Source organism: Gorilla gorilla, chromosome 3 (genome assembly GCF_029281585.2).
Source record: "Gorilla gorilla gorilla isolate KB3781 chromosome 3, NHGRI_mGorGor1-v2.1_pri, whole genome shotgun sequence".
NCBI lineage: Eukaryota > Metazoa > Chordata > Mammalia > Primates > Hominidae > Gorilla > Gorilla gorilla.
Window position 1 is genome coordinate 52,023,113 of NC_073227.2, and position 21,337 is coordinate 52,044,449.

At 34.4% G+C, this 21,337-nt stretch overlaps 1 protein-coding gene across 1 annotated transcript; it reads left to right on the forward strand.

Moving 5' to 3' along the window:
- The first annotated feature begins 10,630 nt into the window (after positions 1-10,630).
- LOC101129139 (uncharacterized) lies at positions 10,631-14,173 on the forward strand. The gene is made up of 2 exons (XM_063705254.1): positions 10,631-11,502; positions 13,880-14,173. Exon 1 carries the CDS (start codon positions 10,791-10,793, stop codon positions 11,169-11,171), a length of 381 nt encoding a protein of 126 aa, XP_063561324.1. The 5' UTR covers positions 10,631-10,790; the 3' UTR covers positions 11,172-11,502; positions 13,880-14,173.
- The last annotated feature ends 7,164 nt before the right edge of the window (positions 14,174-21,337 follow it).

The following is a 21,337-nucleotide window of genomic DNA, read 5'->3' on the forward strand; positions in this document are numbered from 1 at the left end:
CTGACACATTTTGTCACAGATTTGCTGAATTTCCCTTGATTCTACTTCCCATTTCTTTCCTGAAATACTCTGAAATAATTTTACCTTGTTCCCTCTTCCTTGGTTAGTTTTTATATTCTCATATTAAAAATCCATTTAATTAATGCTTTTTAAAATTTAGCCATATTTATGTTAAACTTTGTAAAATGAGCTCACAAAAATACATGTCCTTAATATTTAAATGTGTATATGAATGACAAGAAGTTATATTTTAGGTATACATATTCGTATGCACATACATACATACATACACTGAAAACCTATTTCAAATCCTCTAAAATTAATGAAATTTCATATGGTGATAGAGTTTAAATCTTTTCCTGTTCTTACATTGGGAATAATACAAAGTAATATACAACAATTTATATCAATACAAAATGAATGTCCTAAAACTAAAATGAGCTTCTAAAAATTGTGTTATAAAATTAAGTTTAAAGCATTCAAAAAATGGCATATATTAAGCGATTCTGTATCTCTACTCCTTACAGTGAATTTGGTTTAAGAAATATAATTACTAGCACTAGCCTGTTTAAATATTATATACCACATATTAAATATCTTTTATTTTCCCTGGACATTCTATTTTGCAACATAAACAGGTATCCTCTATCCCCTGTAATCTTAGAGAAAAGATTATAGAAGATAGCTCTATCTCTATATATGCATATATATGTATATATAAATTAAATATATATAAAACCCACTATGTTTTATAAGGATAAGTCATGCAAGACACAAGTTACTGCTGTGCAGATACAAAAAAAGTTCATAACAAAAACCTAAGTCAAAAATCAAATTAATAATATTAGTTTAATCATTTGGCAATGTACGCATATATCAAAATATCACATTGTATCCCATAAATATGTATAATTGCCCTTTGAGCAACATAGATTTGAACTGCATGGGTCCACTTATACATGGATTTTCTTCTGCCTCTGCCAGCCTAGAGACAGCAAGATCAACCATTCCTCTTCCTTCTCCTCCTGAGCCTATTCAGTCTGAAGACGATGAGAATGAAGACCTTTATGATGATCCACTTCCATTTAATGAATAGCAAATATACTTTCTCTTTCTTATAATTGTTTAATAACATTTTTCCTCTCTCTTATTTTGTTATGAAAATACAGTATATTATGTATAATGTATTTATATATGTACATATATAAGTACATATGCTGTATGTTATATATATATATAAAATATATGTTAATCAATTGTTCATGTTATCAGTCGAGCTTCTGGTAAATAGCAGGCTACTCATAGTTAAAAGGGGAGTCAAAGTTATTTGCAGATTTTAGTTGGGCTCAGTGGCTCACGCCTGTAATCCCAGCACTTTGGGAGCTTGAGGAGGGAGGATCACTTGAGGCCAGGAGTTCAAAAGAAATCTGGGCAACATAGCAAGACCCCAGTCTTCACAAAAAATAAAAAAAGAATTAGCCAGGGGTATTGGCACACGCTTGTATTCCTAGCTACTTGGAATGAAGCTGAGGTGGGAGGATTACATGAGTTCTGGAGTTCAAAACTGCAGTGAGCCATGACCTCCACTGCACTCAAGCCTGGGCAATAGAGCAAGAGTCTGCCTCTTAAAAAAAAAAAAAAAAAAAAAAAGTTATATGCAGGTTTTTGACTATGTAGAAGATTGGTGCCCCTAATTCCTATATTGTTCAAGTGTCAACTGTAAAATTATTACTTGCCAACTAAAATTTTTTAAAAACAGACTTAGGGAGACTATCACCAAAATTTTTTAAAATAAATAAAAATGGCAAATACCCCATACCCACACACAAGAAAAATGGATTTTTTTGATAATTGCCAATGTTGTTTTGCTATTTAGTGAAAGACATTCACTTTAGATGGTGGTGCTAGGGTGTGGCTCAGGAAAGAATTATTTATGGGGTTTTTAAAGTGTGCTTCAGGAGAAGACATGGGAATTATTCTATACTCATATAGCTTCTGTTGAGGAGAAAAGTATACAGAAGTCAGCATTAAGCAGTTAATGAAAGTCATAAATAAAATTGAGCAGCACTTTCTCTTTCCAAGTATTATTCTAATTTATTTTTATCTCTATTTACCTATCATCAATCTTATCTATTATCTGTCTATTTATCTGTCTATCTATCTATCTATCATCTGTCTATCTGTTTATCTGTCTGTCTGTCTGTCTGTCTGCCTGTCTGTCTATCATTTAATCTCACAGCTTACTTAGAAAAGTGTTCATATAGCTATCATTTAGTAGTTAAAGGTGATGAGGCACAGATAAGTTCTGCAACATACTAAGTTTCTTGCAGAGCAAATGGAAAGCTAGAATTGGATTCACAATTCTAGATGAGAATCTGAATTATTAACAATTATTGTTTAGAAGATTATTGACCACTCAAACACCACTCACACACACACACACACAAGTACGGTATATTTGCATGCATGTTAATCTATTTGAAACTGCATCTGTTTCTTTTTATTTTTCTACCTCCCTTGTGAGATTTCTTTTGGATCTCTGCATTGGTAATCATTTGTATGAAGTAGATGTCAACAACTTAGTTTTGCTATCACTCAGTCTATTTTCTGTTTCTCCTTAACAGTAACCATCTGTTACCTTTATTAAATATCATATGATTAGATGCTTGAAATTTTGGCTGCATAAAGTTTAAGCATATATTAGCCAGGAGAGTGTTGATTGCAAGTGATGGAAACTAACTTCAATCTAGTTTAGAAAATAAAGAGACTGTTTTGCATCACAGAGTCTGAGAAGGAGAAACAGACAAAGGCAGAGAAACTACTGAGTTTTGGGAATAACTAGAGTGTGGGGAAGACAAGACAGCCTCTATCTTTGTCTGTCTCTCCCACTTCCTCTCCCCCTCCTTGTATCTTTATCTTTAAAGACTGTCAATTTTGTTTCTCCACAGGGTTTGCTATGGTCTGAATATTTGTGTTCAAAATTCATTGTTGAAATCCTACCCTGCCAAGGTGATATCAGGATGTTACTTGGGAGGTGATTAGGTCATAAGAGGCAAGACTCCATAAACGGGATTCTTTTTTTTTTTTTTTTTTCACAGAGTCTCACTCTATCTTCCTGGCTGAAGTGCAGTGGCATGATCTTGGCCCACTGCAACCTCTGTCTCCTAGGTTCAAAGTGATTCAAGCGATTCTCCTGCCTCAACCTCCAGAATAGCCAGGACTACAGGTGTGTGACACAACACCTGGCTAATTTTTGTATTTTTTTTTTTTTTTAGTAGAGACAGGGTTTCACCATGTTGGCCAGGATGGTCTCAAACTCCTGACCTCAAGTGATGCACCTGCCTGGGCCTCCAAAAGGGCTGGGATCACAGGCGTGAGCCCTGGCGCCCAGCCCATGAATGGGATTCTTAAGAAATCCCAGAGAGTTAACAAGTGTCTTCTACCATGTGAGGACACATTGAAAAGGCACCTTCCTGTGAACCAAGAAATAGCCTCTCACCAGACACAGAATCTGCCATTTCCTTGATCTTAGACTTCTCTGAAACTGTTAGGAATAAATTTCTGGGTAGTTTATAATATTTTGTTATAACAACCCAAACGGACTAAGAGTTTTTCCACATAATGGGAAAAATAGGCACAGACACTCTACAAACGTCATATCCCATGCTTTCTGCCATCAGATGATTTAGTTTTTGGTCCCAGCTCCCAATTTTACAACCCCAGAAAAGAATAATAATTGGTTCTTGATAACTAGCCCCCTCAGTGCCAGTGAACTATGGCCAAAGAGTAGATTATTTAATGTTTCCATTTCCACTGGAGCAGCTTGAATTTTAAAAAAAGGAGCAGCTCTCAAATGAAGGAGGAAGGAAGACAAGAGAAGGAATGTAATGCTAGTCAGACAGAATTAAATAAATTAAATATAATTGATGTACTACAAAGCAATAAATGAAAGAACACTAGATAAATGTTTATTCTTTGTTTGTTTAAAAAGAACAGGCCAGTGGATTTCTATGTTAATCAAGATAATAAATCACTACTGTTATAGACCTTTTACAACAACTTAGAGATACCCTTTGTTAATTTTAATAAACAGATTATCTTGGTAGTCTAATTGCTAATAATTTTATTCTACATTTATAATATATATTCACATTATACAAGTTGTTCTAATACTTATGAAGACTCATGTTGTATAAAATAAATCAATGCTGGATACAGGAGTGATGAGAACATGATTTCACTATTTTTCACAGAAATCTCCCCTCTCAGGACAGAAGTAGATGATGTTGAACTTCCTGTGCTTTTTTCTCTATCCATTGCTACGTCGAGAAGATTATGGATTTCCTAGGCAAGACCTTTAACATTTTGTACAGGTTTGTATTTTCTTTTCACTTAATTGGTTGAGGATAACATAAGATGTTAAACTGAAATTACAATTAAAATAAATGTATGAATGAAAGTACTAATCATCTAGCTTTCTTCCACTAGCACACACACAACAAAGTAGAATATTCTAAAACATTTGTTTTGTCTGAAGGTCAAGTTTTGATAATTTCAGGAAATTCAGGAGTAAGTGTCAGAGATAATCACACACACACACAAATTGATTGGACAATATTAGCTTTAATTAATGAAAGAGGATAGATATGAAAAATATATTTTAAAGTATGGGAAATAACAAATAGAGGAAATACCCCAATATAATGGTATTTGCATTTTATGTATATATAAGTGGGTTAAACTCTCTTATCAAAAAATAGATTCACAGATTAAAAGAAAGCTTTTAAAACAGACCCAGTAACATGTACTGTAAAAGAAATATATAATGGTGAAAAGGGGTGAAAATAAAAAAACAGAAAAATACACCCAAGGCAATTATGAGTCACAAGACAATGTTGGTACAATGTTTACATATTATCAAATAAAATTTAAGGCAAAACATTACAGAGTATAAAAATATTATATAATAATAAAATATAAATCTTAATGGAATGTTGTCATCATAATTATATGCAAATAAATGTTGGGGTTATGTTTATATGCAAATAGAGCTTCAAACAATAAATAAAGCAACAACTTACAGGACCAAAGAGAGAAATAGGTAAATCAACATTTTTATTTGGATTTTAAAATTGCATTTTTGTCAGGAGCTGAAATATGCAGAAAAAATATTAAATAAAATTATTCCAGATTTAATATCACAATTAATGTCCTCATTGCATGCATATACTTTCTGTGTGTGTATGTATGTACATTTTACACTTGATTACCAGTACACATGGAGCATTAGTAAAAATTGATATTAGTCTTAATAAACTTAATAAACTTTAACATTTTAAAACAACACAGAACTCATATTCCAAATAAACTTAAAATTGAAAAGAATAACTAGAAAAAAACTACATACTTTGAAAACTAATCAATAAATAAACTCTGTATTAAATAATAAATCAGGAGGATAATTATAAAATAGTCACAAATGTATTATAATGAAAATACTAAAACCTAAATGCATGGAATAGAGCTGAAAATATTTAAATTATATTTGTACCTTTTTTTGAAGAAATAACAAAATAACTGAACACAAATGAATATTCAAGTCGAGAAGACAAGAAAAGTGCAACAAAGAAAGCCAGAAGAGTAAAGGAAGGAAATAATAAAAATAAACAGAAATTAATTAAATATACATTTTTAAAGAGGCCAAAAAGGCAAATCTTTGAAAATATCAACAACAGAAAATCTTATTCTCTGGAAAAGAATCAAATATAAGAAGTGAGAAGATGAAAATGAAGTAAAACTAAAATAAGAATATAATTCAGACAATTAAGATTAAGTACATTATGAACTATATATTAATATTACATATCAGTGAATTTTGAACCATAGATGAAAGGATTATTGGAATCATTGTAAAATGCTAAATTTGAAGAAGTGAAAATGAGTAGACCAATATTCTTAAATTAACTGAAATGGTAGAAAAAAACAGAAAATAGCATGAAGAAATTTATGTTTTATAAGGATGCACACATTTAAGACCTTATATTTGATGTATACATATATCATATGAGAGTGGACGCTATGGAGAGAGAAAATAGTAGTAAAGAGTAAAAATCGGGGAGAAAAAAATGCAATACAATGCAAAGAGAAATATAATGATACAGATTCTTAGATAAATCAAGGTTAGATCAAATGTGTTTTCTGACTTCCCCTTTCTCTACTTTGTTATAAACTCACATAGCTAGAAATCAGTTTCTGTCACCTAAAATATAAGGCCTGTATTTGTGCATCATGTTCCATAAACATAAAGCAAATAGTCCCAATAAAACAAACTATTATTGTAAAGGAGGGAATGTAAATATTCTACTGTTGTCTACTTCTCTAGAAGCATTGGAACAAACCTCTTAAAACTAATTCAATAACTGAGTTTTCATTGAATTTAATTAAAGGCATTCTATATTGATTTTAAAAGCAAGATTGCTGATCCACCAAGATGGTTTGTTGTTATCTTATCAAACCATCTACACTCATATATTTGCCAAATCATAGCACGATAAAAGCTCTTACCCATCCTAAATGATGAAGTGTTGCAATAACTTTGTAAATGAAGGTACTCTAGTCAATAAGCACCTTGTGATTGATTGTTATAAGATTCATTATTATTTCTAAACCATTCATACTCAGTTCTAAACCCCTCATACATCATGTTAGACTATATATAAAATTACAAGTCCTATTTTTATCAAATTGAATCAACAAATCCTACTCAAGCTTTCTTGGTAATGCCTGATTTAATGCTTTCATTAAGAGTTATTTTAGAAACTTTCTCATTTGTTTACTTTTTTGTAATTTACTTCCAGAGGAGGGAATTTGCTTGACATATTTCCAATGTTGTTACAACAAGGTACATAAATCAAAAATAATACAAAAAATAATAATCCTGCCAAAAAATTGGTAGAATTTTCTTTCTACAGAGCCAAATAGTCAGAATGCTACATTCCTAGATCACAACACTCTGTAAATCTCTTCCAAGTACATCCCTAAAGCACAACAGACACATATACAGCACTACACATATACAACCCACACACATGTATAACCCATACAACACACATACAACCCAGACAACCACATACAGCCTGAAATGGTTTGATGTTGTGTTTTCTCTAAAATTTATATTAAAATTTAATCCCCAATGCAACAGTTGTAAGAGGTGGAGCCTTTAGAAGGTGAGCAGGCCATGAAGGCTCTGCCCTCATGAATGGGATTTGTCCCTTATAAAAGGGCTGGAGAGAATGAGGTAGGCCCTTTTTGCCCTTTTGCCTTTCTGCCCGTTCCGCCATATGAAGATAAGGCATTCATCTTCTCCAGATGGTGCACCATTTGGAAGCAGAGATTAAGCCTTCATCAGACACTAAACTTGACACTCTCTTCATCTTGAACTTCCCAACCTTCAGAACTGTGATAAACAAATTTCTATTGTTTACAAATTACCTAGCCTGTAGTATTCTGTAATAGTAGCCCAACAAGACTAAGACATTGCTCATTTCTTCCACAGAGTCATCTTTTCTCAAGCCATTTCCCTTGCCTGGCATATTTTTCCCCTTCTTGCTTGTTTTGATTTAATGATTTTGTTAACAAGCCAAAACAAAAAAAAAAGAAAAGAGAGAGAGAAAATAGAAAATGACTGACTGAATGAAATGGAACAGGAGTTTTTAACCTGAACTCATATAAGATGCATCCTTCTATTCCCTAGGCTAAAGTAGTTGTTTAATCTTTTATGTATTCATGGTAGGTAGAAAACTAAGGATGGGGCCACAAACTGAGGATGGGGCCTATAGAGGCTGAGAAAGGCAAGGAAATAAGTCTTTCTGAAGCCTGCAGTTCTGTTGTCAACTTGATTTTAGAACTTCTGACCTGCAGAACTGTAAGGTAGTAAACCTGTATTGTTCAAAGCCACAATATTTCTGGTAAGTTATTACAGCAGCAATAGGCAGGAAAGTAAAACAGTATCCATGAACTCCTTTTACGTTCTTCAGAAATATGTCTGCTTATTTCCCTTCACCATAAGACTTTCAAGAGCATCAGTCTTCCTACACCTGTTGATATGGTTTGGTTGTGTCCCCACCCAAATCTCATCTTGAGTTGTAATAATCCCCATGTATAAAGAGTGGGGCTAATTGGAGATAACAAACATGGGGACAATTTCCCCCATACTGTTTTCATGATAGTGAATACATCTCACAAGATCTGATGGTTTTATAAATGGGAGTTCCCCTGCACAAGCCCTCTTGCCTGCTGCTATGTAAGATGTGCCTTTGCTTCTCCTTTGCCTTCCACCATGATTATGAGGCCTCCTCAGCCATGTGGAAGTGTGAGTCCATTAAACCTCTTTCCTTTATAAATTACCCAGTCTTGGGTATGTCTTTATTAGCAGTGTGAGAACAGATTAATACACCTGTAAATTAGAATTTCGGTGTGGATCAAGCTTTCCTCAAAAAGAGATTTTACAATGTCAGCTAGATCTTGTTTCCACCTACTTATTATTTGTTTTAAATTTTACTCTGTCTTTGCAGATATAGCATGTAAATTTATATTAATTTTTAAAGTATATTCTAGAATTATTTTGGAACTATCAAAGCTATTATAAACAAATGAATTTCTTAACTAGAAAACAGAATAACACATGGTCCAGCTCAACAAAGTCACATGCAAAAAACAGATGTGGGCCTGGGCATGGTGGATCACACCTGGAATCCCTGTATTTTGGGAGGCCAAGGGAGGTGGATAGCTTGAGTCCAAAAATTGAACACAGCCTGGGCAACATGGCAAAACCCCATCTCTACAAAAAACACAAAAAAATAGCTGGGCATGGTGGCACAATGTCATAGTCCTAGCTACTTCAGAGGCTGAGATGGGAGGGCTGCATGAGGCCAGAAAGTGAAGGTTGTGGTGAACTATGGTCATGCCACTGCACCCCAGCCTGGGCAACAGAGCAAGAGCCTGTCTCCAAAACAAAAACAAAAGAAAACCAAATGTGACTCCGAGTATCTTGAAGAAATATAAAGACTATTCCTACTGATTAATTAGGAAGGTAATCCTGGCAACATCAAATAGACACCTTTATATTACAAACTTACAGAGTTTATTCATAAACACTGATCTGGGCCTCGCATGTTCCCCCTCAGGATAGCTGGTAAAATTTCACCAAACCTTTTCTTTTTTTTAAATGATATCTCTTTAAAATTATTTTAAATTGATCTGTAATAGATATACATATTTTCAGGGTACATGTGATTTGATACACTCATATAATCAAATGAGGGTAAATGGAATATCCAACATCTTAAATATCTATATTTTATTGCTGTTAGGAGCACTTGAATTTTGCTCTTCTGGCTATTTTGAAATGTTAACTATAGTCACCCTACTGCTCTATCTAACACCAGGACTTATTTCTTCCACCTAATGCATATTGGTACCCATTCATCAACCTCTCTTTATCTGCTCTGATATGGTTTGGCTCTATGTCCCCACCCAAATCTCATATTGAATTGTAATTCCAATGTGCTGGGGGAGTGACCCGGTGGGAGGTGACTGAGTCCTGGGGCAAGACTTCTCCCTTGTTATTCTCGTGATAGAGCTCTCAGGAGATCTGGCTGTTTGATAAATGTGTGGTGCTTTCCCCCCGCTTTCCCCTCACCTCTCCTGCCACCTTGTGAAAGAGGTGCTTGCTTCTCCTTCCATCATGATCGTGTTTCCTGAGGACTTCCCAGCCATGCAGAACTGTGAGTCAATTAAACATATTTTCTTTAAAAATCACCCAGTCTCAGGTAGTTCTTTACAGCAGTGAATCTACTCTCTGTCTTCACCCAATGTTTTCTACTCACTTGACTTTCTTTACTTACTCTCATCCCAGTTCCAGCCTGTCTCCAGACCCAAAGAGAGTTCATCATCCCTTGACTGAATAGAGCCTCTGGACTTCAGCTTCCGGTGGTTAGCAGCACCACCTCACTCCAGGATAGCTGCAGGACCAGGCAGCTCTGTGCTCCCTTCTGTGTTTTATCTGATGGCATTTAAAAATTACATAAGATAATAATAGAGAATAATATCCTCACCCCATTAATGTGTCACACAATATTTTGGTCAACAACAGACCACATATACACTGTGGTCCCATAAGATTATAATGGATCTGAAAAATTCCTGTTGCTTAGTGATGTCTTAATGACCCTGTGTAGGCCCAGGCTAACAAGTGTGTTTTGGTCTTACTTTTTAACAAAAAAAAGTTTTAACAGCAAAAAACAATCAAAATAAAAAAATAAATAAATAAATAGAAAAAAGCTTCTAGAATAAAGATATACAGAAGGAAAATATTTTTGTGTACAACGTCTTTGTGCTTTTGTTGCCTGTTTAGGGTAGTTGTCCAGGTTCTTGGCGTTTTTAACAGAGAATTGAACAAAACACACAAACAAAGCAAGGCAGTGAAGGCAGGGATTTAAACAAAGTACACTCCATAGGGAAGGAAAGGCCTTGAGCAAGCAGCTCAAGAGCATTGATTACAGAATTTTCTGGGGTTTAAATACCCTCTATAGGTTTCCCACTGGTTCATTCTGCGCAAATCAGTCTGATTGGTTGCAGAAGGGAACCGGTTGGAGGTACTTTCGTTTTCAACTGCCACGCAGAAAAAGGAGGGTTGCAACTGCCACGCAGCAACTGCCACACAGAAAAAGGAGGCGTTGCAGCTGCCACGCAGCAACTGCCACACAGAAGAAGGAGGGACTGCGACTGCCATGCAGCAACTGCCACACAGAAAAAGGAGGGGTTGCAACTGCCACGCAGCAACTGCCACGCAGAAAAAGGAGGGGTTGCAACTGCCACGCAGCAACTGCCACGCAGAAAAAGGAGGGGTTGCAACTGCCACGCAGCAACTGCCACGCAGAAAAACGAGGGGTTGCAACTGCCACGCAGCAACTGCCACGCAGAAAAACGAGGGGTTGCAACTGCCACGCAGCAACTGCCACATAGAAAAAGGAGGCGTTGCAGCTGCCATGCAGCAACTGCCACGCAGAAGAAGAAGGGACTGCGACTGCCATGCAGCAACTGCCACACAGAAAAAGGAGGGGTTGCAACTGCCACGCAGCAACTGCCACGCAGAAAAAAGGAGGGGTTGAAAAGGGAGTAGCCTCTGATATTCAGTCAGTACGAATCGGCCTTAGGTTCCCTGCCTCAAGACCCTATTCTCCTGCCTCACTTTAAGCTAAGGGTTATTACAAAAGAGTCAGAAAGTTAAGACAAAATACGCAAGTTTATAAAGTAAAAAGAGTTACAGTGAGCTAAGTATAACTTATTGAAAACTTTTTTTACTTTAGTATAGCCTAACTGTGTTTATACAGTCTATAGTAGTATACAGTAACATCCTAGACCTCCACATTCCCTCACCACTCACTCACTCACTCACCGACTCACTCAGAGCAACATCCAGCCCTGGAAGCTCCATTCACAGTAAGTACCTTACACAGGTGTACCATTTTTACATCTTTTATAGTGTATTTCTACTGTGCCTTTTCTATATTTAAATTTATTTAAATACACAGATATTACGTGTTAAAATTGCCTATAGGATTCAGCACGGTAACGTGCTGTACAGACTTGTAGCTAAGTAGCAATAGGCTCTGCCATATAGAAGGTGCAGTGGGGTATACCATCTAGGTTTGTGTAAGTACACTCCTTGATGTTGGTACAACAATGAAATCACCTAGCTATGCATTTCTCAGAATGTATCCCCACTGTCAAGTGATGCATGACTGTATATTAATATGAAGATGAAACCTAGCTATGTAAAGAGATTTTTTACATGTGCATTTGTCTTCATCTGTTCCCAAAGCTCCCCTAAAATGCAGTGATGATATTTTTTAAATTATAAACCCAGTAACACAAAGAAAAGAACAATAGCAATAACATTTTAAATCTAGAAAAAAAGGAAAATTTCTTAGTGATTGACAGAAACTTAAATCCTAGGCCAGTTTTGGGAAAATTAGAAAAAAATCAAAGGAGCATAATATATAACTCAAAACCTGCAAATTGCTCAGAATTCAAGAAGTCAGATATTTCTGGAAATAGGAGAGGTGGTGGATCTAAAAATAAATTTGATTGATGTTTGTTTAAGAAATAAACTAACATTCATAATGATTTTAGAAAAGATGAAATGAATGATGTGGGGACATCTGAGTAATATAAGAAAATTAGATTCATAAGTTAGAAAATATAAGAAGTTGAATTCATAAGTTACAGCTAATAGCAGATAAACTCCAAGCAAATAAATATTTCAATGTAAAAGTAGACTTATAAAAGCAATGAAATAGAAAAATATTTCATAGCAGTGGTGAAGAAGACCACTTTATTACACAAAATTCAAAACTCATAAAATATGCATTAAGTATGAATACATAAAATTTTTTAATTGCATAAGGAAATAAAAACACCATAAGTAAAATCAGAAGACAAAGGACAAATAGGAAAAAATATAAACGACACCATGAACAAAAATTAATTTACCCAATGCATATTTTTAAAAAACTAAACACTGATTAATAACTAAATAGAAAATAAAATTTGGTGAAAGACATGAACAATTTGTAGAATAATCAAGAATCATAGAATATGATACAAAAATTTCTCGATATAAAATAGTTTTCATTCATCATAAGAGAAATTTTGTTTATTAAAGATATGCCTAGATGTCATTATTTTTCTGCCTCTTAAATTGACAAAATCAAAAGCTTAATATGGCATGCAGCTTTGGAACTATCTCTCAAAATTGCAAATGTATATAACATTTGACCTAGAAATTGCACTATTGAGAATTTTCCTACAGCATATTTGCCCATGCATTAAACAGCTTAAAAGCAGGGTTATTTATTGCAATATTATTTTCAGAACAAGAGATGAGAGTTAATCAAGTGTTCATGAAGAGAGGACTCATTAAGTAAATGATTGTATATAAAAAAGAAATTTCCTATGTACTGACACCAAAAAAGACATGCAAATTTCATTAAGTGCAAAAAGCAAGAAAGCAGTCTCCCTTCTGTGTATAAAAGGAGAAACATGCATTTTAATTTGTATAAAAATCTCTGCAGAATTTATAAAATCACCTATTTTGAGAGTTGAAGACTGGATACATGTGGGAGAAGTGAAGAAGTAATGACTTTTTATGGTAAAACATTCTGTATTGTTAATTTTATAAAATGAATATATATATATATAAAATTATCCAAAAAAATGGAAGAAAGGAATCATCAGGAAACCAATAAGAGATATTTGAAACGTATGTGTGCATGTACATGTCCTCTCACACATACACCCACGTCAAACAAATAAATACATAACCTCACCCACATCAAGGAAATAAATTACACAAATACATATAATTTTAAATAACAAAAATAAAAAAACAAGTAAAGCAACAAAATATGAGAGGTATAAGATGGAAAATAAAAAATCATCAAATATTTCAAGACATCATCCTAAAAGCATTCCAGATGGAAAATTCTCTTAAAGCACCCAACACAATGTCAATGAAAATATATCCATCTCGAGGCATATTATCCTCAAATTTCAGAATACTATGAAGATTATATGCTTCCTAAAAGAATGAAAAACAAAATAAAAAGTAAACCGGTATTATTGAGGGGATACATAATAAGAAAGACATTGGATTTATTAAAAATGACACCAAAGGTAGGATAAAAATTTTTTAAATGCCTTTTAATTTTGTGAGGAATCTAGAATTCTATACATAGCCATGTTTTCAATTAATGTGAGGGTGGAGTAGGGACATTTTCAAACCTTACAGCATTTTCTCTCTTGCACATTTTCTCAGGAAGCTATTGGAAGAGATGCTCAAAGAAGAAAAAATTACCATAATCCAATAAAGACGAAGACCTGAGATCCAGGAAGCAGATGATCTGAACTGCAGAGAAAGTTCAGGAAAGTTCCCTCATTTATAATGATGGGAAATAACAGTAAATTCTGTACAGCAGTCTTGGACAACAACCAATCTAAACTGGCACAGTGCAGACGCAATCAACAGAGAACATAATATTGGTAGAATGCCTGACGCTTTTGATTGTATTCACAGGAAACATAAACAATTGGAAGACAGTTTATGAATGAATTAGTGATAAGCATTTTTTTTTCAACTTTTATTTTAGATTCAAGGGTACATGTGCAGGTTTTTTGCCTGGGTATACTGGGTGATGCTGAGGTTTGTGTTACAAATGATCCCATCATCCAGGTACTGAGCATGGTATCCAGTAGTTAGTTTTTAACCCTTCTCCTGTCTCTCTCCTGGTGGTCCCCAGTTTCTACTGTTGCCATCTTTATGTCCATGAGTATACAATGTTTAGCTCCCACTTGTGAGAACATGCGTATTTGTCTATTTAATTATTTGTTTATTTGTTGAGACATAGTTTCACTCTCTAGCCCGATCTTGGCTCACTGCAACCTACGCTTCCTGTGTTCAAGCGATTCTCTTGCCTCGGCCTCCCCAGTAGCTGAGATTACAGGCACCTACTACCATGCCTGACTAATTTTTGTATTTTAATAGAGATAGGGTTTCACCCTGTTGGCCAGGCTGGTTTCAAATTCCCGATCTCAAGCGATGCACTCACCTTGGCCTCCCAAATGGCTGGGATTACAGGCTTGAGCCACCGTGCCCAGCCACTGTTTGCTTTTCTATTCCTGCATTAATTTGCTTAGGATAATAGCCCTTAACTTCATCCATTTTGCTGCAAAGAAAATAATTTTGTTCTTTTTTAGGGCTGCATAGTATTCCATGGTGTATATGTACCACGTTTGTTTTATTTAATCCACTGTTGATGGACACCTGGGTTTATTCTATGTCTTTGCTACTACAAATAGGGCTGTGATGAACAGGCAAAGGCATGTGTCTCCTAGAGATAAATATTTTAAAAATACAATAAAATAAACCAAAAAAAATTAATGTCAGGGCTAACATACAGTTATTAGAGAAAAAATATTTTGTTATTATAGATAGACACTAGCTTTAACATAATAGTTATGTAAGTAGTTGAAGTTCATATGATCAAAATTATTATTTAGCTGTTTTAAAAGAATGCAGATATAAGAGATATACCATTAATGGTGAATAGTTCCAGTAAAAGCAAGCTAAGCTCTCTTTCACATTCCATAGAGGGAATTTAATAAGCCCTGAAACCGAAAGTTCAAGAAGGAAAAGTGCAAGTCCTACATGAATTGATCAGTGATTGCCTCTGGCAAGTATTGGTGTGAATGGGGAGGCAAAATTGCTAGTTTGGTTAATAAGCTATGTAACTGTTTGATAATTCTTCACTTGCATGTAAACTCCGGTACAAATAAAAGCTAATGAAAGCAGAGACAGAATTATTAAATCATCATAACATAAAGTTAACATTTTTCATCATTTTTCACTTGTTCAAAGATCATAAGAAATTTTCATCTTAATTTTCAAACATCAACTAATGTTTCTACTCTCCCTGAGTACCATAAAAAGCCTTCTGTGGACAGTCTAAGTGACAATGACACATTAGATTTGGCAAAAATTACTTTCAGATGTAAATCAATTTGAGAATGAACTGATGCTCTGAAACTGGAATTTACTTGTTGCTCAAATTTGCCCCAAAATAAAATAATTTTCAATCATAGGAGAATTCACAGGGCCCAGCTCTCCATTGGTGTTCCAATCTATTCTCTGACCTCTATGCTGTACACAAGAATCCTCAATGGTTTTTCTGGAACCCAAGACAGAAATAATATCCCAAATGATGCTTGCTCTAAGAGTATCACTCACCCAGGGGGTTTACCACCTGCAACTTTCCCTTTTACCAGTTTTGCTACAGATTTTTATGAACTTAGTTCCCCAGTCACCAGGGCCACAGATGTTTGAAATACTTTTCTGTCTTTTTTTTAAGTGATAAACAACTGAATTCCTATTCACTTTTACTCCACGAGTGACTTTATAATACATTAAAAAAAGATAAACTGTCAGTATTCTTTTCTTTAAAAACTGTAAAATGCCTTTCCACTTATTTCTTATACTACATTGTCTCTCAGATAATACATTGATGCAATTTTAGATAATGTTTTAATGAAGAAGTTGACAGTCAGTAATGCACATTAATTAAAATATGTAAAAATCTATATTCATAACACTACTTTGAATTTTAAATGTTTTCAGTGAAAACATGTCATATTGTAGACATGCTGAGAAAATTCTACATATTTATTTATCCAGTCCTCATCCAACAGATATCCCGATGGCAATAGAATGCAATTTGTAAAAAGGTTTATAAAATAAGTGGGTTTAACTGAAATTCAACTTTCATTAACTGTTGATTGAGCACTCTGTCACTATTTTAAGTATTAGAAATACAGTAGTAAACAAATTCTACCACATTCTTGACCTCAGGTACTTTCCATTTCACTGGTATTACTTGATATTTTTAAAGATTACACATATAGGTCAATAGATCTCCATGAAACATAAAAATAGTAAAAAGAAGGAGAAAAAAGAGGAAAGGGAAGGGAAATAAAGTATACAAGTCATGCATTATCTGTTCTAGTCAACACAATAATTCATTTTCTATTGTTTTGACATCTGGGTGGTGGGAGGAACCCACAACTCGCATCCTTCATTGACTATGTTTGCAAAGTTTGGAGAGAAAATTTGCAGGGTCCCATTTTAGATGGCTAAGTCTGAGATGCCAATTAGACATGCCACAGGAGATGTTGAATAAGAGCTGAATATTTCAGTCTAGAATTCAGTAAAGGATTTCAACTGAAGATAAAATGTGGAAGTCATCAGCCTATAGATGATAAAGCACATAGCAATTCTGACATAGATTATAACGAAATTTATAAATCTGAACACCACTGATTTCTCAATCCCCCTTCATCTTCTTCCTTTTTCTCTCCTTTATCTCCTCTTCCTCGTTTTTCCTTATTTCTTTCTCCTCCTCGTTCTCCTTACACTCTTTCTTCTCCTCCTCCTCCTCCTCCTCCTGCTCTGCTTGGTGAGCAGATGGGACTGAGTTAAATTACAAGCATTTTCTTTGTTTCTCTATCCTTTTCTTTATGGCACTTTAGTAAATGAGGCCTTGCTCCCCTCCCATAGGTATATGTGTATTGCTTATACTGTCAGCTTTGAAATACTACTAATATGCTCTACTCACCTTGCTTGCAGTCCATTTTAGATTTTTGAATGTCACCAACTGTATCCTCTGTTTTTACCCACCTACCAAAACTTAAATAGAAGCACATATTGTTTTATTTCTTCAGAGACTGTCCAATCTAAGGGTAAACTAGGCCAATCCATAAAGATGGGTCCAGATTTCAGACTCATGGACAGAGATGACTTAGATTTGACTCATTGCTTTCACTTTGTGAAAGCCAATTCAAAGTGTCTACAGTTAAGAATAAAAAGAGAGGGCACACCGTCCCTCCATGGCCCTGATTTTTCCTCTGCGAGCATGCCAGTAATTAGATGGTCTCCATATATGGCATGCAAGGAGAATTTGGTAAAATCAGAAGAGGCTGGAAATTTTGGACCCTTTAAATTCAGATACTGAAGCATGTTGGCATTCAAAGACTCACCCTGTTACCATAGAAATAAATCCTTGTCTTACCAGTTACACATTTCTTTACTTAATTCTAACTGAACCATTAGGTTTATTGTATTTTTAGTACAAAAAGCTCACCATAGCCTACTGTGTAGTAGAGATCAATTTACATTTTACTGAAGATTTCTAGAAGAGACCATGGAAGGGTATTACTATACACAACATACAACTTCGCACAATGTCTCTCTTCTCAAGCTCCTGCTGCCATGTAACTCATAACGTCCCTTCCCGATTCACTGGCAATTTTTCCCATTTGCTACATAGAGTTGTTTAGGCTGTGCCCCACATCCATCTCACCACTCATCAAAGAGCTTTTCAGAGTATAACATCATGACAAAAGTGTCTGGGATAACAAATGATAGATAATATCTCCTGTAACTCAGTTGTTCAAAAAAAAAATCACTGAGAGATGATAGTATGGATATACAAAGAAGTCTCCTATGGCCTTCAAGAGTACATCTCTAATGCTGTAAGATCCTTGTGTTTTAAAAACTTTCAAACAATCCAATTCATATATTGAAGCATTTAAGGAAAGACTAGAGACTATAGCGGTTCAGCACTTTGCAATGTGTGAAAAAAATTAAGCCATAATTTCTGCTTTTACATCTGTATTTTAAAAAATTATTACTCCTTTACTAACATTATGAGCATTTTATGAACATAATTTATCTCCATTGCCCTTCTCTTGGTCTGTTTCAGTTGATATATAACACACTACAAATTGCTAAAAGTAAGTTATTACAGTGAGCAATTTCTAATTATTTCCTCTGATTAAAGCTTAGATATGTCGAGGAAGCTGATCCCACATGTTACTGTTTGATGAGAAACTATGCTTTATAATTAATCTCTGCCATTTAAAAATATATATGAATTGGATTTTGCATTAATATCTGTGAAATGCTTTAATTTTATTTCTCATTTCTTTCTGATTTATTAAGGGATAAATTATCATAGCCAACATATATTAGAAAAAATAAAATACTATTATGATTAATAAGAGTATTACATGTTCTACTTGTATAAGAGAAAACAGTTGAACACCTGTCAGAAAAGTTTATAATCAGATGCAAATCTAACTTGTGTCTGCTATGTCTACAAACTTTCAGTTCCTTTACTTGTGTTCTTTATATTTTTATCAATTTCTCAGTTATCAGTAGAAAAAATTTTACCCCATGCAGACTTTGTTATATACCAATGGTTTCCAAACTTTAAAAGCCAGAGGAATTGTTGAAACATATATTGCTTGACCCATCACCAAAATTTATAATTAAGTAAGTCTAAGGAAGAACCCAATAATTTGCATTTTTAATAAATTTTCAGGTGCCAGTGATGCTGCCAGCCAAGGGACTACATTTTGAGAACCACTACTATAAGTTTCTTAAAATCTAATACAATAAGTTTCTTCATTGTTTTTAATCAGGATATGATAAAACAATTATTAATCTTAAATATTAGTAGAATAAACCAAAATGTATTTCTAATCAGATGTGTGACTTGCTCCTATTTTTTTACATAAAAAACAATTTACTATTTTTCTCTAATGTTTTGTCCTGCCACACTCTGCCACAAAGAGTTGTATCTTTCATTATTTTACAATGTCTGTGCCTGGCTTTCCATCTTCAATGACATGCCTTGAAAGCAGAGTAACTTTTGGATGTTTTTAATGCATCATAAGTAGCAACTTAAATGGTAATTTGGAGATATGGATTATTAGAGATTGTAATAGGCCATACCTTTCAAAAGCACACTTGTTGTCCAGCTGCTGGAAGAGCTCTTCATAGACATTCTTTATCTCATCCCCTTCAGAGATCACCTCAGCTGCAAAGTCACCTGGTTCAAGATCATCCTCTTCCAGGGATAGCCCACATACCTTGAATGATAAAGGTAGAAGTATAAATGCCTGTCCATTTAATTTCAATGAGGAATAACTCTTGGGCCATTTTTAGCTCTCTAGTACACCCTGGGTTCAGTCAACGCTATTTTTCGTGCTTTCATCACAGCTTCAGTTCAGCCAAATTCTGCTGCTTTTCACTTCCTTCCACGAATTGTGAGCCTAAAGGCATTACCAAAACAAAACAAAACAAAAATCCACGCACTTTAAGAGTCAGCTTCACTAACTGTTCCAAGTTAGAGAAACTAACTTGCAACAGAAGTAAAACAAGTGTATATACAATCCTACTGTGAGGAACTTTGGAGGAAAAAGGAAATAAAAGGTCACCGGAAAAAGAATGCATATACAAAAGAGAATGTGGAAGCACAAACTGAAAGAAGCCAGAGGCAAATTCTATGTAGTTGTGCCAGGGATACCGGAGGCAGCAACAACTAAGTGTCACTAGAAATGGTCATGGACCTTCTATGTTAACCTAATCCAATAACAAAACCCATGTAATATAAATGAGTGTACACATTATCCATTGATATTTCTAGTGGGTATTGAAGTTGTACAACATATATGTTCTCATCATTTAGTTCTTATACATATATTTTCTAGATAAACTGAGAGTTTTGAAAATTATTACAATAAAATTAGCACTATTTGTCAAGTGAGTGAGTTCAAGTCATTAGATCCCTGAGTGCAGGAGGCTAAGAACATAGGCTACATTACAGTGACATTCAATTTTCTCTGCCTACTGGATATTGAGCATCAGATTTTGTTAGCAAAAGAGTAGGCTGAGTGTGAAAGCATGCAAAATTCTTATTACTGTGGGTCAGTAAAGCTGATAAATTAGGTGGTAGAAAAACAGCAACATCCGTACTTATTGAGAACAGAAGATAATGCTCATTGAATAGACACACTTCAATAAGTTAAATCAAACTGATTTAACTGAGAGTCTACTCTCCCTTTTTCTTATAACTTTGGGCAAGTTGTTCACCCTCTCTCTTTTTCACTTTTTTCAGCTGTGAAGGTGGAAACTTTTAGAAATGAACCTCTGTGTACCACTTTAACGTCTTTCAGTTTGTGGGACACAGCAAAAGTAGGACTAACAGAGACGTTCATAGCAATAAAAACTTACATAAAAATAAAAATATTTCAAATAATTTAACAGCGAGCCTCAAGGAACTAGAAAAACAAGAACAAACCAAACCCTAAATTAGTAGGAGATAAATAATGAAGATCAGAGCAGAACTAAACAAAACAAAGATGTTAACAATATACAAATAATGAATGAAACATAAGTAGTTTTTTAAAAAAAAAAAGTAAAAAATAATTGATAAAACTGTAGATAGACTAACCAAGAAAAGGAAAAAAGAAGACCCAAATAAACAAAATTGGAAATGAAAAAGGAGACATTACAACTGATATCACAGAAGTGCAAAGATCAGCAAAGACTATTGTGAACCAACTATATGCTAAACAACTTGGAAAACCTAGAGAAAATGGATGAATTCCTGAAAACATACATCCTACCAAGTTTGTTTCAGAAATAAATAGAAAACCTGAAGAGACCAATAGTGAGTAACAAGACTGAATCAGTAATAAAAAGTCTACCAATAATGAAAAGCCCAGGACTGGATAAGTAGCAAATTCACTGCCAAATTCTACCAACCATATACAGAAAAACTAATACCCGTGCTCCTCAAATTATTCCAAAAACTAGAAGAGAAGGAAATTCTCCTTAACTCCTTTTATAAGGCCAGATTTACCCTGACACCAAAACCAG